The sequence below is a fragment of the Pocillopora verrucosa genome, chromosome 14 (genome assembly GCF_036669915.1).
Source record: "Pocillopora verrucosa isolate sample1 chromosome 14, ASM3666991v2, whole genome shotgun sequence".
Classification (NCBI taxonomy): Eukaryota; Metazoa; Cnidaria; class Anthozoa; order Scleractinia; family Pocilloporidae; genus Pocillopora; species Pocillopora verrucosa.
The window spans coordinates 4,193,325-4,210,792 of record NC_089325.1 but is presented as its reverse complement, the minus strand read 5'-3'; the positions used below and the strand labels follow the sequence as shown (position 1 = coordinate 4,210,792).

Here is a 17,468-nt window from a genome sequence, read left to right as displayed (position 1 = left end):
CATTTCGAGGGTCAAATATAAATGTCTCTTTTAAAAGCAATATTCATTTTATGTGTCGATATCAATCAGATATTATCCTGGTTTTGCTTTTCTTCGCTCATTGAACCGAGAATGCGCCGCTTATTTAAGTAAATGCGGTAATCAAACTCAAAAGCATTTTTTCAAAGACGAGTTTGTGCAAACATTTTTCTCAGTCTTCACTTTTTCCAAATCCCACAAATAGACCCGAACAACAAAGAGCCCGCGTGCCTTCAATGCAAACATGCACTGTGTAAGCGGTCTGTAAATGGAAGGATTTTAACACACTTAAATGACTATTTTAGGTAACCTAGGCAAAGGGTTTTTTACGAAACGCATGATTAAATCAGTACGTGACGCGCTAATTTTTACAGAAAGGCGAGGCAAGTTGAGATTTGAAGTTTTCCCTTTCAATGCGTGACGCGTGAAGCACTGTTTAAAGCCCACGTGACGCATGAAATGTGCTAAAATTCGTGCGTGAAAGGGGATAAGGACCCTACCCCCCACCCCCCCCCCCCAATTCTCTACGTCTTCCTCTACGTACAGCTAACTCTATCCAGTAAAATATAAAATTAGACTTCTTCACTAAAACCACCACTGTAAAGCTGTGGTTTCTTTAATCAGTTTCACAACAAGGGGTTACCAAAAAGGTAATTCTCCTTACAATGTCACACCATTTTCAAACAGTAAGGTAACGAGAGAAAAAAAACACTAAGTAAAGTATACTAATTGGTTGATTCTAAACACAAATTCTCAATATCAAAATCATATGAAAAATAGAGCGGACATTGGGGAGAACTGACTCCTATATCTTCTAGGTTGTAAGGTTGAACAAATGGATCTATTTACTCATCACACACAAAGTACACATCCATGTATTACATGAGAGTCACTCGTCATGAGAAATTGCCTCTTAATTTTTCTTGTAACCCATAATTTTCCAAAGTCACTCTTGAAAAATTTAAATATATATTAGAACGGAAACTCTGATAACATTTTATCGTTGTTACTTTTTAATAATTAGATGTACTCTATACCCTTTAAAATATTTCAAAATCCCCAAAAGGGTATGGTCATCTTAAATAAGTTGGCTGCTATTTACATATAAAACACTACGACACCGGTACGACTGCCACTTAAATAATAACGCGTTCTTTCAAAATATGCTTTAAAACGTTCTCAGAGAAAAAAACAAATGTGGATTAAACTGACTAAAAAAATTATCTTAAATAAGGATAAGAACACCAACCATTTTATATTTCCAAGATGGATTACACACTTTCTAACTCACTAAAGTGTAATTCCATAAATACTTGACCCAACGTAAAAAGAATTTAGCCGTAACCTTATTAATTAATAAACTGAAGATTGGTTCAAAAAATAAACGTCTGCTCATTAAAACTACATTTGTAATCATTTGTAATTTGATTTGAAATCAAAGTACAACAAACTTCTATCTCTCCCAACGAGCACAACAGAAGTTGCTTTAACCCTTTCACCTCAAAGAGCGACCATCATTTTACTTTTTTTTACAATATCACCCCTGAATCAAACTATAAGGGAATAGGAGAATGGAAATAATCACCATCTAAAGAAGCTATTGATTGGTCAACATATTCTCCTTATCATTATCATGGGAAATGTATAGAGAACAGTTTGGAGAATATGCACATTGATGTTAGGGTGTGAAAAGTTAACGGGGCGGATTCGAATTCTCCATGTGTCTCTTTCAACGTAAGAGTTAACCCTTTAACTCCCATGAGTGACCAAGACAGAATTTCTCCTTGCAATATCAGTACAATATCAACCAGGTGAGGGATGAGAATTAGGAAAAATATCAAATTGGGGATGATTAGTTGATCCGATACCAAATTCTCTGAACTAACATTATGAGAATTGTAAGTTAACAGTAAGGAGAATTATAAATTTGATCTGGGAGTTAAAGGGTTAAAAACCCCACCTCATCCCCTCCCTCTTGGATCAAACATCTGTTTCCCTTATTAACAGATGCGTTGGGTCTCTCTGAGTCACAACTGGTTTCCAACATAACAGGGACAGTTGAACGGGTAATATACATAAGCCGTGGAGAAGTCCGAACGAAACAATTCCCACAAACATGCGGAAAAAAATACGATAGATCTCCGAAGTGGCAAAGACTAGCACCAGCATCCCAAGAAAGGTACTGAAACCTGTTTAAAGGATAACAAAAGTTGAAAAACGTGAGAAGCATGAGGAACAATCTAATTAGCCTAGAAGCACTAAGTAATCTGATAAATTGCTTCTCCTCATGATGAGCGAGATGCAATCGCATTAGTCAGTACGGTAGACTTTTGAATGAAGGGGTTTCGGTTAGACCTTTACGAGTGTTGGTGTGCTATGTTGCAAGGCCCGCCAATCGAATATAAATGTCTGACATTGTTTCAAATTTTATACTTGAGATTCCCAGGAAATGCCACACTGATTTGGTGACGCCTTAGGATAGGACCGAATAAAGGGTGCTTGTCTTGGCGCTTCAATTAATTTCCCGTGCAATTTTAAATCGTGTTAGTGGCTTCGAGTTTAATTCACCATCGAAATGAGAGAATAAAAGAATCGCTTACCTCCCATGAAGACACTGGCACCAAGCGTGCTAACAGCGTCAATGACTCTCCTGTTAGGTGTGTCTTCCTCAGACATCACAAACGCATGCGCAATATGCGCACTGTAGTCCACGGCAAAACCAATGGCCATGACAAGAGTGATCATCGAGACGCCATTCAAAGACACGTCCCAGATGAACATCAACGCAAACAGCTCGAGGACCAGAGCCACAAAATTCACCACCACCAGAAGTGTTACGGTGAAATTGACCAAGAACAAAGATGTTACCACCAGCACAGCCAGGGCTGCTATGATGAGGTTCCTTGTGGTCTCTCTTCCAATGATGGCATACTGTTCGAAAAAGATGAATGGACGGGTGATCGGTATCACGTCGAGTGGAGATTTCTTGGCAAGATCCTCACGAATTGTCAACATGGCGTCCTTCTGAAAGGTAGAGCTTGGGTTGCTCTTCAAGAAAGCCATGACACGAGACGCAATGACGCGACTTCCGTTGGACGACAGTTTCACATCTTGTTTGAAAGATAAACATTCAGGACTTTCAAGGAACAGTTTTAGGGCAGGCATAAAATGTGGTCCAGTAATGTTCATCCCACTCGCAGCAGAGAAATTCGTAAAAACTTCAATCCAAGACACAGCCTGAGTTCGGTAATAGCAATTGTCCTTAACAATTTTCGACAGCTGCCTGATCTCGTCTTGGACATCAGGATCGCTGTAATCAATGTTACCCGTTAGGACCAAACTAACAGGAATGGTTTGTTCGTAATATTTCTCTCGAACGTTCAGAAATTTCAAAAGCGCAGAGTCATCTTTTGCCAGCATTCTTCTATCGAAATTTTCAGTCACCTTGGTCGTTCCATAAATTCCCAAGGCAAGGATTGCCACAGAAATGACAAGCACAAAAAATTTCGTTGCAGGTAACATAAGAAATTTTGCCCAACCCTTTAGTAAACGGTTCGAGGTCTGAGGGCGCGGTGCGTCCCAGTGGGGTTGACCATCTTTCGTGGGTGGTACTGTGCATACAGGCAGGCAGTCTCTTCGGCCGGATTTTATTCTTCTGATGTCAAACGTCATTGCGGCGACGAAAAAGGTTATCATCATAGCATAGGAGAGCGTAACGGCTAAGGCTGCGTAAGTGCAAAAGTATCTGAAAGAGATGGACGAAGAAATCTAGTCAGGAAGTACAGTGCAAAATAGTCCCTGCATTGCAGTTGAAATATGCAGTACTTTAAAAACAAAGATAATACAAAAAACAAGTGACAAATAAAAGACTTTTAACACTGACTCAAAGTGATCCCTTCCAGCCGGTTAGAATACAAAGGCGCGATCATATCGGAGTGGGTACCATTCCGTCGTTGTTTTCTTACTGAAAGGCTGGAAAAGGTTAAATTTCACGTGTCCTTATTAGGAAGGTACGTTCTTGCTGAGATTTGCATTTAAGTGTATAGTATAGTGGTAAGTGCTCCAGTCGAGCCTATTACACTCCGGTTGAGAACGTCCGCCATTGTACGTTGTCAGTCTAAATACTGGGCTACGCACACCTACAACTTGAGCAATGAAGGAATACAAGAACAGAAAATCATTAAATCTTACCTAATAGCGGGAAAAGCAGTTGATGTACTCACGGCAAATGCAACCAAGTCAGTCATGGTTGTCATAGTAACTGTGGCTCCTGTTCGCGACATTACTTCCTTGACAGTCCTGATCACGCCCACATCACGTGGCTGTCGATCAAGCTCATCCACTATAATGAACATATCATCGATGCCTATACTTAACACTAGAAATGGCACCACGCCTATCATGTTCACGTACGTCACACGGGACCAGGTGCCCAGACCCATTCCCGCCAAAATACCGAACGCCACTGCAAGAACTCCTACGTTTGCGAGCATCGAGTGACCGGTCAGCGGATTAACAAATTTTCCAAGCATGAAACAGGCGAATGAGATCATAATAGTAAAGGTGATTGATACCAGAGTTATATCAGCGCTACTGTTTTCTTTAATAGCGTCATCTGTGCTTCTCTCTGCCTCGTAGTAAATCTCAAAACAGGAGGCAGACATGGAGGCCACTTTGTCAAGAAAGGTCTTTTCCCATTCCAGGACTTTCTTGTTGACGTCATCCTCAGGTGGGTCTCTGATCAGATATTTCAGCTGCATTGCACGTGCGCCAGTAATCGTACGATTGCTTGTCTGTTTTGTCACATCACCGAATATCTGGGGAAAGTTTCGCAGGAAAAGCTGTCCGTCTCGCATTAGTAAACGTGTATTGTTGAATGCTGTATTGATTTCTGCTTGAATTTGTATCAACGACTTGTTGCTAAAATTTCTGTCTTGAAAAATTTGAAACGGATCAATAGTCACGCAATTATTCAAGGAACTAGCTTTCTGTCCAGAGAGAGTCAAACAAAATTCTGTAAAAGACTTCAATGTTATAATTTGACTGTGTACGTTTTGGGCCTCCGCCAGGCATTCTGGCGCAAGAATGTTAGGATTTTCTGCATGGGCTACCAAAATTACACCCGCTACACGAACCTTCAGTCGAAAAAACTTTTCAGCTCTGTTTAAGTCGTTGATGGCTCTACTATCTTGAGGAATAAAGAGTTTTTCAGTTCTGCTTTCCGTTTTCAGCCACAGGAATCCCACAGCACAGAATAAAACGAAGAAAATGCAGATCGCCATGCAAGCCACAGGGTGCCCAGCAATTTTTTCTCCAAGAAACCCAACGAGATGTTGTAACAGGCGAATAAACCGACTGCACAAAGCAGACCACTTATCGCACAGACTGCAGCGATGTTTCCTAGTGGAACGATAAAAATAAATAAAAAAGATGCGTGACCGGTTATTATTGACCAAAGCATCAGTTATGTGTTAAACGTTACTGAAATAAATAGCGTCTGTGTTAGCTTGGGGTTCAGCTCATTAAGCGGAGGGTCAGTTGGTTAAACGGAGAGTTGCGGGGGTAGTCCTGGGGTGCCCGTCACGTAGTACTCCCCCCCCCCCCCAAAAAAAAAAAAAAAAAAACACGGCGTGAACATGGCAATCTGGTGTGTATCCTCTGTTTGACACGGTGCGATCCCACCCCCTCCCCCCTTTGAGGAGGTCACGATTACACCCCTGGGAGAGCATAGGCACGATAGTATTGGCGAAGTGCAAAAGAAGCAAGGCCTGGGGCGGGTCGAAACAAGTGAGGGGTCGGGTCAACAGTAGGCTGGTTTGTAATGATTAGTTAGTGAAAGATGCAGATCCAGGGTTGAGCCCTGGCAAGGTCACTTATTCTTAGGCTGGACACACTTAGGTTACAAAGCCTGTCTCCACCCACCAGTGTGGTAAAGATGAAGGCAGCAATCAGGCCCACTGGCTCATGTGGTCAGGGTTTATCCCAGTTTCTGTGGCACAAAGCAATTAGAGACCAGGATACTGTATTTCCTCAGATAAATGCCCGGGTGCTTATTTAGCATTTTGGCTAAAAAAAAGGGGAGGGAGGGCACCTATTGGAAGAAGGGCACTTAATTGGAGGGGGGTGCTTATTAAGTTTACCCAGCAAAAGTACAAAAGTGAAAAGAACTGATCACTTATAAAGGAACACTATAAGCACAAGGAAATAAAAATTAGTGGAATGGAAAAGATTCTGCTGTAGTTGACGCTTAAAAAGTTATAAAATATAATTAATAGAATTACATTTTTCATGTATCCCCACTAATGAAGATGGTAAGGGAAGAGGGGGCAGTTATTCAAGGGGGGGGTGCTTTTTTGAAATTATAACTTGTGGGGTGGGTGCTTATTCAGGAGAGGGCACTTATTAGAGCATGGGTGCTTGTTAGAAAAGGTACAGTACCTCTTGTACCTCTGGTAAATGATCAACAAGAACCCTCTCCTTATGAAATCTATCCACAGTCATGCAAAATGGAGGAGATAAATGACACAATTTTTTCTTGTTTAAGCCAACACTCTAGTCTAACCTCTAAGAAACAGCTTAAGATTGAGGAATGTTTGACAATCAAAAGCACAATATTTGTAAATGAAAACAATTTTTTGTTTTTTAAATTGAAATTCAATGACCTATACAAGCCATAGTTGAAGGAGAGGGGGAGGGGAGGTGGGTCCAGGGATGCAGGATGCGTCATCAGATCAGAAGACTTCATTGCTTCTTTAGATGATTTTTTATATTTCTTGGTAACTTTATTTTCTTAAAATTAATGTCCACATCTTCATGGAGGCTTAGTTTTTTGGTTTTTTAGCAAAGAGGCCCAAAAGCATAATGTATTTAAAGAATTATTCAAATTCTCCTGCACAGGATGCTGGCCCATGTATATCTTTCATATTTATCAAGTGAACTCATCTATACTCCTCTGAGTTATAAAAAGAGTTAAAACATGAATATACATCACTTATCCCCACAGGATCATATGCAGTTGTTGTAATGATTCAGGTTTGTAACACTGAAAAAATTCAAACGTTATATCATTCCACTTAAGCATCCCTCCAAGACCCAAGCAAAATTTAATATTTGGGTCAACTTGCCATGTCCATGGTATCATAACTCAGAATGTCATTATATTACATGGTCAGTAAAGGATTACTGAAATACAATTTCGATTTCACTTTTAACTCTCCAGCACAAATAATGACTCATGGAAGGGGGATTGGAAATGTCATCACGTGAGTAACCAAGGAAATCCCCCAGGAATCTATGAAATGCTGTGATCAGGGTAGACAGGGAGACAGTCATTATATTTGCAACAATACACAAACACAGCATGTTCAACATTTGTAATATCACGTCTGAAAATAAGCGTATCCAACGTGGAAAGTTGACTATGTATTCCGAAAACTTTATGGTCTGACTAAGACAAGAAATATTTAATCAATAAGATCACCCGTTCTACAGACGAGATATTGGTGTAGGAAACTTTCAAAGAGATATTTTTCAATAAGCCCTTGAAAGAAAAATTAAAATCTTCAATAATTTATGCTGAATGAATTCATAATACACGGTGTGTTGTCGTTTCATGCGAATTTCTGTTTCGAGCTGAGTATGCACCTGGCAACCTGTCAATTGTGAATTATGCTGCTATGAATACTTAACGTATCAAAGAAAGGAACACGAATTCAGAGGTTATAGATTAAATCTAAGCTAAAAATTTAACATTTTCTCACCTTCCTTCGCTCTTTCGGTCCGTAGTTCCTTTAGCAGTGTGTATGACACCATTTTGTTCTTCCAAGAACGGCTGGTTGGTAATCGATCCGCTCATTGTACTAGACACCCGATCTAAATTTGTCTGCCAAAGGAAGGAAGTGAAACAGATCGATGCGAAAGTAAAAACCCGGCAAAACCCTTGATTCTTCTGAGTAGTTTGGGTTTAGAAAAGACTGCTGCATATTTCTTTAATCCATCGAAGCTACATTCAAAAGTTGTTGACTCTTAATTTGGCATCGTTCGGTCGCTTTCACTCAGAGGAGGGGAGACAAGCTCGCTAACTTGTTATCTTTGAATCATTGCAACCCAAAACCAGCGTAATCTTTTCTATCATGGACATAGTAAGCTGAATATCTTTGGTCAAAGTTCTTCTTGATATCGGCGCGTGAACCCAAACATCTCCATCAGCTGTACAGAAATGATACACTGCCAATCGACTTAAAGTCCGCCGTCGAATGAAGCGAATCTTCTCAATGTAAATTTCTCAGACAAATTACAATGACGTCACGTAAGCAACCCAAACTCAATCCACGTGTTAACCCCTCTATACCACAACCAAACCAAACTTCTCGTCTTTCCTCTTTCATTATAGCGTCATTACCTCGATCTCAAAACTGACAGAGATGAAGATTCGGCGCCAAAACAGAAAGGTTGTGGATCGGTTTATTATTAGAAAATCGCCTATCCAAATATTCTAACCGGATTAGTTTGCATACGAACAACGAACTTTCAACTGTCTTTCTATGCGTTTCTGTTCGTGTCTGCCTTACATTTAGACAGTATTTATACTCATTGTCGTTATCATCGTCTTCATAATCTTCATCACCATTAATTCATTTACTAAATAATTCCATTTACTTCCGGCTACGCTAAATTTGCAAATGACAACGCACCCCAAGAACGAAGACTGCTTGTTTGGAACTGCTAAAAATGTCCAATGCAGATATTTTCTTTCTCGTTTATTTGTGTAAAACACTATCACATTTGTTTGGAAAACAAGAATGCCTGTGGAACAAAATCGCCAAGGCATACCATTACTCAAGAGCCCCAACAAATAACATATAATAAAAAATGCAATAAAACCAATATATCCATCATGATCTGAAAATATTTTTTTAAGTTCCTCTTTATTATGTTTCATCAACATCACAGCAGCTCTCTAACACAAACTTTTACTATAAAAAATAAATTTACAAAACTTTGTACAAAAACATTAACTAAAAAGACCATTTCAAAGGGAACCAGTTAGGTAAATAGTCATTTAATTTTGCTCACATAAAAATATATAATATTATGATGACTATATAATAATACATTTATTATTCAAACTTCATGATGGACACTTCCAAATGTTGTTTAAAAACTCTAGCATATAACAGACATTTCCCCTTTTATTTGAAGTTGTAGCCATCGTCAAAAGACTTAAGTAGCTACCAAATTATTGCAGCCTACCATGATCACCAATAACTGTAAGCTTAAAAATTGGTATTTCTATTAACTACACTATAAGGAAATTCAATAAAAATGTATAAAACCATTTATCAGATACTCCATAACAATTAGGATTTCGTCTACAAATTTAAGATACGCTTAGTTATTTATCTAGTTACTAAATTTAATAAGAACAGTACCATAACCAATTTCAGCGCGCTAAGCCTCGAAAAGTAAGGAGATTTAATCACTGCTAGGTAACATTTTTAGATAGCAACTCCTATTCCACCATCAGCACCAGTAATGATTAATTTACATGTTACTTCTCTACAAAACAGAACTAATTAAAAATGATGCAGTATACATTTACAGCAACTATTGTATGCATCAATTATCTCAAAAAATTATGGTAACAAAGGTCATAAATTAATGCCCACATTCTGACTAATACTTCAATGCTCACATGCATTCTTAGTAACTGCAGTACTTGGCATCTTTAAGCTGACCCAGAGAAACTAAATTTAAAAAATTTACAGTTTACTTGAGCCTTTGGCCTTGTCAGTTGTCAACTATTCTCTAATTTCTAGATTAGAAAAATTACAACTGTTCCCAGTTAAACACCTTTGCAATGTACCACAACATTGCAGTATTCTTGTGATGCAGTTCAAGAGTGAAACAGAACATTTTAAGTTCTATTACTTTCAAAATCACTCTACTTTAAATTGCATCATGCTTTACAGCTATGTAAAAATATCATGCACGGACAGTACTCTACAAAAAAAAATTAAAATCAGAGGGTGGCAATGCAATTTCACTTTAAAAATGTTTTTTAAGTTTTATTATGTTTATTTGCAAAGAATCACAATTATCAAGTTCCAAATCCACTCCTTCTTTGTGCATTATAAATTTATTGATAAAAGAGGAAAATATTTGTATACTTAGATGTCTAAGTAAATTAATTTGTCATATTGATACCATCTACTATACATTTGTTGATTAAACAATTTACCTGTACAAAATGATATATACATTGTGCAGGTAAGTAAATTGTCACTGACAAATAAAATTTTTAAATTCTGTATTCAAAATCAAATATAAGGCTGAAAATAAAAAAACACCTCTACTAGTTACTTTGTTAGGAATCATGATTTATCATGATATCACTGGAATCACTACACCTTGCATACTGTACATTTGAGTCTTCTTAAAAAAAAAAAAAAAAAGAGTTTATTGCATTCATACAATTTCAACTTTAAATAGATGAACTAACATCATGCCATATTTCTCTAAAAAAAATATTTGTGAGTGTTTGAAACAAACCAAAATGACAAGCTGCATAATCCTCAATATGATTTTCTCTAATTTTTTCTCTCTTTTTTTTCTCTATGTCATAACAGAACCCCTTCATTATCCAAAAAAGGGAGAAATCATTTATTGTTAAATATTGCAATGTTTGTTTTTTGATCAATTGCATTCACCCACTCAGCGATTCCCTCTTCGCGCATTAGAGGTTTGCAGAAGAGCTCTGGTAGATTCCTCATTTATGTAGGTATAGTGGGTGTTATTAGATTTCTTGATTACCGCAGCAGCCTGAGGCTTGTGCTGAGGACTGTCCACAATCTCTACCTCTGCATACAGAAGATCTTTTCTTTTCCTCTGTTCCATCTAAATATAATTGGTGGTAAGCAGAAGTTAAGGGGTACAAATGTACAATATCAGCCTCTAATATGTGACATCCAAGAGGTCATCCTCAACATCAACATAGACCCAGTCCCCTACCCCTTTTCCTTCCCAGGTAAAAGAATGGAAGCCTGAAAAACAGCTTCTGTTAAACCTTTGTTTAAAATGGGATCTGCTCACATAATTTAGTATGCTGCAAATTTACTGCATTGGTATTTGACTTGATACAACAATCACCACTTACTGGCATTGGTGAAGAGGCATGGCCAGGAGTCATGGTGGTGTAAACATCATCATTCTCAGCCAGAGAGGATGATGAGGAGGAGCTGCTCTTTGCACCAGAGAGCCTCCTGCTCTGCATTGCTGACATGTCCTCATAAAATTGATCATTACCATGTGGCTTGGATGATCCATCTTTATCAAGACTATAGCATCTTGTCCACTGTGATCTTGTGGGCGTCATTTCACAATATTCTAAATCGTCAACTGCACCCCCAGATTGCTGCATGTTCCGCTGGCTCGGCAAGGACCCAACCAATGGGTTGTTATTTAAAATCCTCACAAGGGGCAGATTCTGAGGACGTGGTTGCGATTGATAGTTTATGTAACTATGCTCTGGCTTAGGCATAGCGTTTCTCTTGTACTTGCTTTGTCTATCAACAGGTGGTGCCATGTTACAGTAACTGTGGTCTTGTGATGCCTGAGTCTTTGGCTTAATAGCTCTGTTGACTTGTGGTGGTCTTTTAAGCGTGCGATCAACCATTGGTGCTGCTGTGTTTCCACCTGAATTCACCAAATGACATAAAACTTTTAAAATCAAATATTAATCAAAGTGGAATTTTTTGCGTTGCTGCATTAAGGTATAGTGTATACCCCCAATAACACATTTTTCTTTCAATGAAACAGCCAAAGAAAGTCTAATTCAAGAATAGAAAACTTCCCTCCTAAAATTCACTATTTACCTTTCAATGTTCATTTACAAGTTTGTTCCCAGTTCCCATCCAATACACAAGTAGAAGTGCAACAAAATTGTCAAGACAGCCAAAAATTTTCACTTTTCAAAAATCCATACACTCCAATTTAAAAATTAAGTAGATGGTAAAAGCTAATTGATGTACATGTTGTCATTAAATTAAGCCACGTATAGACCAATCTTTTTATTCTATACTTTCTCTGATCTTAACATCTTTACACTCATGTTCTAGAAAATGATTTGACATGATTTTGCTACATGGATTTTTTTCTTATGTGAAAGCACCACAAGGTTACCAGGTGAATTACCAACTCTTTCCTATACAAAGGGGAGGAGTGTTCTGACATGGACTGACTAACTGTCAAAGCCTGTTGAACTGTACTTTTTTGTGCTGTCTGTTGAAGTGATTGACCTACTGACATGCACCAGAAGTTAAAATAACCTTAAATGTTTTCTTTTTTACAACTGGCTGGTGATAGGTGAATGGATTGCTCTTACCACAAAAGAAAAAAACAAATCTCTAAACCTTTTAACCCTTTAAACCCTAAAAGTGACCAGCATCTATTTTCTCCTTACATGAGAATGGAGGAAATGATCACCAACGAAACAAGCTCTTGATTGTTAAACAAGTTCTCCTTATAAACACCTTACGAAATTTATAAATAACAGTGTAGAGATTATCCATACTGATGTTAGGCTGTAAAAGGTTCACTTCCAGGATCTGATAATTAATTCTCCTCTCTAGCTGCTACAAATTTCCTTGCAAAGTAGTTGTGAGAATTTCTTGTTACTGGTCAAGATAACAACTTATTCCTGATAAGTTTGAGTCTTCTTATTGTATGTTTGCTGGATTATGTATGGACATATTGGGAGAAGTTAAGTGCTAACTACTGGACAGTACTTCTGGGAGTCAAAGAGTCAATAATAGATAACCTGCATACCTTGATTGGGGATTGCTGGCGGAGGCACATCGTAAATATCATCAGTGTATGTTGGAGGGACATCATACAACTCAGTTGGATGTGTGGGTAACACATCATAGGTAGCTTCTTGCCTAGGAGGAACATCATAATTGGAGTCTCTAGATGCTAAATTTGGTGGCCTGTCATAAATATCCTCAGAATTAAGGTCATAATCAGGAGTCTCATCACTTAGAGACCCAGAGTCTCTGTCTTTTGGAACTGGAGGTAAAGGTGCATCATACTTTTCATCCTGGTTCTCAAATTTCAAGGAACTAATGCTTGAAAATGAGGCATTCAGCCCAGAATCTGCACTGACAGGACGGTTAGTTTTTGGTAACGTGTCATAATCATTTTGAGACTGATGTGGGGATGGTATTGGAGGTGGTACCCAGTTGTAAACATCAGAAGAATCTTCATTAGTCTGGGGGCAATAACTGTCTGAAAAACGGGGGTCCTGATTGTTTTTATCCATTGGCAAGCTTGTAACACGAGCTGGTCTTGCTGGGGGAACAACATCATATACATCTTGTGATGTAGGGCGCGGTAATGGTACAACATCATAATTTTCCTTTGATGCATCCTGCTGGGAATGTCTGGGTCTGTATACAGGTGGTGGGGTGTCATAATCACTCTGTTCCGATAGTCTTCCACAAGGTGGAACATCATAGATTTCTTGGCCATCTTGCAGGTCACTTCCTGAAGATACTGGTCTTGGTTGAGGAACAATGTCGTAATTTTCACTTTCTTGTGCTCTATAGAGACCCTGGCTAACGTGTGCATTCTTTTTTCCTATTGGCTTTGGAATAGGAACAACATCATAGTTTTCCTGTTCATACATCTTGGTGAGAGGAGGAATGTCATAAAAACTTTGGCCGTCTTGCTCATCTACAGCAGATGCTCGCCTGGGAGGTGGAACAAAATCGTAGTTTTCTCTCTCAGGTGACTTCAGTGTAGGAGGTACATCATACAGCCCCTGGTCCTCCTGTGTCTCACTACAAGAAGATGTTGGCCTTGGAGGAGGCACCATGTCATACACATCCTGTGATGATCTGTTACTAGCCTGAGAGACTGGACGTGGAAGAGGTACAGCATCATAGCCATCTTGTGTAGGAGACAAAAGGCAAGCATTTGGTTTCACTCTTGGTGAAGAAGGATGAGCAGAGGAGTTGATTGGTCGAGGAATGGGAACATCATCATAATTATCATCTATTTCTGGAACTCTCTGGGGACTAGGTAAAGTGTCATATGGCTCTTGAGATACACTTCTTGGAGAAGGTACCACATCATAAGTTTCAGATGGACCCCAAGTCGTGGCCATGTTATGCCTTGGTGATATACCAGAAGGGGAGTGCTGTCCACTATGTACATTCATGGGACATGTAAGGCTTCCAATTTGTTCTGACTGCCTCCTCTGTTTATCGCGGTAAACTTGAGGGATTAGAGAAGGGTCTGGAGGATCACTTATTGACCTGGTTTTGTTTCTTTCATCCATTATGTGTTTGGGAATGGAAAGTGGACAAGGACCTGTTGGAGATAAGGGTGATAAATTGCCAGAAGGAGATCCAACAGGACTTGTTGGCCTAGGTCTAGCAGCAACAATCGGACGTGAATGTATGGGAGATGGCTGATGTGTGTTTGTTCTCTGAGGGGAGCTTGCATCTAAAAGGAAGAAAAATGCAAATAAGTAAGAGGTCACTAATTTTACAAGCCAACTTTTTTTATTCACAAAAAGGGGAAAAAATGCACTCAAAAGTGAAGCTTTTGGAACGATGTTGTAATTCTTTTAAACTGCTTTCATTATCCTTGTTCTGATTCTGTTCATTCATTTTGGACTCAATGTGAGGACATTCAATCACAAAAAAATATATAAAAATAGTAAATCATGGAAAAAACGTACCAAAAATTTCACAACAGCATGGCACTTACTGTCAGTCTAACATCATTATTTCCTACTCAAAATATCTAACCTTGATTTTTAGTATCTATCCTTGAAAATCCACAAACATCGCAGATTTTATCCACCCAGTTTACCATTTCCAATTCCGAGTCTGCCACAAGATAGTATGTTCTTGTCTCCATGGCAATACTGAACACATACTTGAATTTTGAGTTTGTTAAATGTGACTCAACAGACTTGCAATTCCCCAAGTTAAGTGCATCTTTTATTGGTCTTTTGTCTTTGTCACTCTTATAATACTGAAGTTTTTGATTTCTGTGCAAAACAAAGTAGCGTTTCTGCCACTACAAAAGAAATAAAAACAACGTTAGAACCAAGCAAAAAACATGATCCAATTAGAGTTAATTTTGTCTGTAATACATTCAATCAAATGACAGATTGTTATGTTTCACCAAGCACAACAAAAACTTAATAGCCTTAAATTAGATAATTGTCAAACTACCTTGTTATTCATTTCTAAGATGTGATATTGAAATCAAAAGTTTAGTATAAATAACTTCTTACAGGTGCCAAAAATGCAAATAATTCAGAAAAACAAAACAGAGCAAGCCATAATTTACATTAATGTTTATGCAACTTGAGAGGGCCTTTATTCCAAGAGAAAAAGAACTAATTAAGGCAAGATGTTTTTAGATGTTTTTTTTTTTATTTTCAGACCAGATGTGAACAGCCAACAGCAAATATTGATGAGTCACTGAACCAACTACACGTACGTTATATTAAGTGCATGCAAATTACATATCAAGGAAATGCTTGTCTACATGACGTGCAATACTGACCAAATTATTTCCTGGAGCTTAAATCAACAATTATTAATTTTATATAATGACAAAAAGAATTTGGAAGGAAACAATATACAAAATTAACAGTAGTTCCTTGAAAACTGAGCTAGGAATGCTTCAAACTCAAAACTTAGTAGGAATCAACTTAAACATTAAGTATTTATCAAACCCTCCAGGCAAATTTATGTGGATTTTTAGCTAACAAGAAAGTTGACAAGTTAACACAGTAACTTACAAATTTTAGCTGCAATGAAATATGTCTCTGAAAAATAACACCATATACAGCATAAGTCCACCTCAGAAAATGAAATAGTAGTTTTCTAAGAAATGCCTTCCTCCTTCCTTATTTGTTTTGTTTTTTTCCTCTGTGCTAACAATTTACGACATTTTTAGGCTTAACTATTAACACTAATTAGGAAGTTCTATATTTAAATTTCTTTAGTAAACATGTTAGCAACAACTTTCCACAATGACAAGATATAGAAATTAAAAGTTGAATTTTTCAGAAAACGTATTAGAGACATAGTAAGCAAACACAGTTTACCACGGTTAAAATTTGCAAAGTTCTCTAACAGCAAGGACGAAATTATTTTGACTTCTGATATTGCTAGGGTAATAGACCTTTTCGTATCTCGTATTGCAAATTTATGTAATGTGTTTTCAATAAACCCACTATTGCAAAAGCCCGCAGGCTAACAAGTTAAAACTCGCATGCTTTAGAGAAACTTTGTTCTCATTTACAGATTAATCCCCTTTACAAACACAACACTCGGTAGTAAATGTATCTTCGTTGACTAATCATATGAAAAACGTTTGCATTAATGAACACTTCTGCGTTCCGAGAGATGAGAATTGTCGGAGTAATATTCATAGCGAAAAAGGAATAATTCCAGTATGGACAGAAGAGTTGCTTAAGACTTTCAGTATTCCCTTTGTTGCAACGGGAAAAACCGGTGAGATCATTTGTCGTTCGAAAGGATTCCCTAATTAAACTGATGGCCTACGGAAGTCGTAGCAACCATGAACACCTTGTAGATTAAGCGAATGCCACTAACATCTTAATTGTTTATCATAGTCTGTTGTTCGTAATCTATACCTTGCAAAACCCCGAATCATTATAAGGGAGTTAAAATCGGAAACACTTCAAACATGGTAGGGTTAGCATGCCGGATAGAATCTTTCGATCAGCTCGCTTCATTGATAGAAGCCCCGATCGACCAAAGATCAGTCAACCAGCGTACGCTACAACGAAGTCCCTGATTAAACAATTGTTCAAAACTGTCTCAGGCTAGGAACGGAAACTGGGTATTGATGAAGCACTTAGCATATAAAATAAGTATGGATGTACCTCACAGGCTTCATATCGTGATAACGACCAAATGCACTCGAATTTAAACTTACAAAATCAAGGTATTAAATAATTACAGGGCATTTTACATAATCGCTTACCGAGCTGACTTTAAATTTGTTTTCTGGAGGCGATTTCCGCAGATATCCTGAGATCACGATATCTTCATCATCCATTCTCGTCATGAATACGTCTTGGTTCTTGTCAGTAGGGCAAATTGGCAGTAATTGCACCTTCTAGCGAAACGAGCACTCGACAACAAAAATACGCTGACGATCGATCCAACACGGAAGTCACCCACACTCACCCAGCAGACTAAGGCGAGTCTCTGATTGGTCAATGAATATCACATGGTACAACAATGCATACTCTTTGAGATCATATGCCAGTAAACAATCCGTGCGCTTTTCAGGCTCCGGCAATTTCCTGACCTAAATTGGCAAAAGAATTCCGACTTTAAAATCTCTCGTGATTCATGCAGGTCAACGAATAAAACCTTCAGAGCGGTCGGAAATCG

At 38.2% G+C, this 17,468-nt stretch overlaps 2 protein-coding genes across 3 annotated transcripts; both read right to left on the bottom strand.

Annotated features, from left to right (window-relative positions):
* Nucleotides 1–602: 602 nt before the first annotated feature.
* LOC131795136 (patched domain-containing protein 3) lies at nucleotides 603–8,294 on the bottom strand. The gene is made up of 4 exons (XM_059112706.2): nucleotides 7,779–8,294; nucleotides 4,210–5,418; nucleotides 2,619–3,763; nucleotides 603–2,207 (listed from the first exon to the last, which is right to left on the bottom strand). The coding sequence occupies exons 1-4, from the start codon at nucleotides 7,871–7,873 to the stop codon at nucleotides 1,999–2,001; spliced, it is 2,658 nt and encodes an 885-aa protein (XP_058968689.2). The 5' UTR covers nucleotides 7,874–8,294; the 3' UTR covers nucleotides 603–1,998.
* Nucleotides 8,295–10,455: 2,161 nt separating this feature from the next.
* Nucleotides 10,456–17,253, bottom strand: LOC131795126 (GRB2-associated-binding protein 1). 2 transcript variants are annotated; one of them, XM_059112696.2, is made up of 6 exons: nucleotides 17,053–17,253; nucleotides 15,839–15,865; nucleotides 14,832–15,105; nucleotides 12,844–14,523; nucleotides 11,174–11,712; nucleotides 10,456–10,914 (listed from the first exon to the last, which is right to left on the bottom strand). In XM_059112696.2, exons 1-6 carry the CDS (start codon nucleotides 17,134–17,136, stop codon nucleotides 10,732–10,734), a joined length of 2,787 nt encoding a protein of 928 aa, XP_058968679.2. In that variant the 5' UTR covers nucleotides 17,137–17,253; the 3' UTR covers nucleotides 10,456–10,731. The 2 variants fall into 2 exon arrangements, with proteins under 2 accessions (XP_058968679.2, XP_058968680.2); XM_059112697.2 differs by lacking the exon at nucleotides 15,839–15,865 and having other exon boundaries at nucleotides 17,053–17,252.
* Between the last annotated feature and the right edge of the window lie 215 nt (nucleotides 17,254–17,468).

What these genes read in the sequence shown, in the direction of transcription:
- LOC131795136 (XM_059112706.2), bottom strand. Translation starts at nt 7,873, where the DNA reads ATGAGCGGATCGATTACCAACCAGCCGTTCTTGGAAGAACAAAATGGT. An exon ending in GACCGAAAGAGCGAAGGAAG is followed by an intron (nt 5,419 to 7,778) that starts GTGAGAAAATGT and finishes TCGTTCCACTAG; the next exon opens with GAAACATCGCTGCAGTCTGT. An exon ending in TGCCAGTGTCTTCATGGGAG is followed by an intron (nt 2,208 to 2,618) that starts GTAAGCGATTCT and finishes TCCTTTAAACAG; the next exon opens with GTTTCAGTACCTTTCTTGGG.
- LOC131795126 (XM_059112696.2), bottom strand. Translation starts at nt 17,136, where the DNA reads ATGACGAGAATGGATGATGAAGATATCGTGATCTCAGGATATCTGCGG. An exon ending in GATAGATACTAAAAATCAAG is followed by an intron (nt 14,524 to 14,831) that starts GTTAGATATTTT and finishes TCTTCCTTTTAG; the next exon opens with ATGCAAGCTCCCCTCAGAGA. An exon ending in GCCAGCAATCCCCAATCAAG is followed by an intron (nt 11,713 to 12,843) that starts GTATGCAGGTTA and finishes TGGTGAATTCAG; the next exon opens with GTGGAAACACAGCAGCACCA.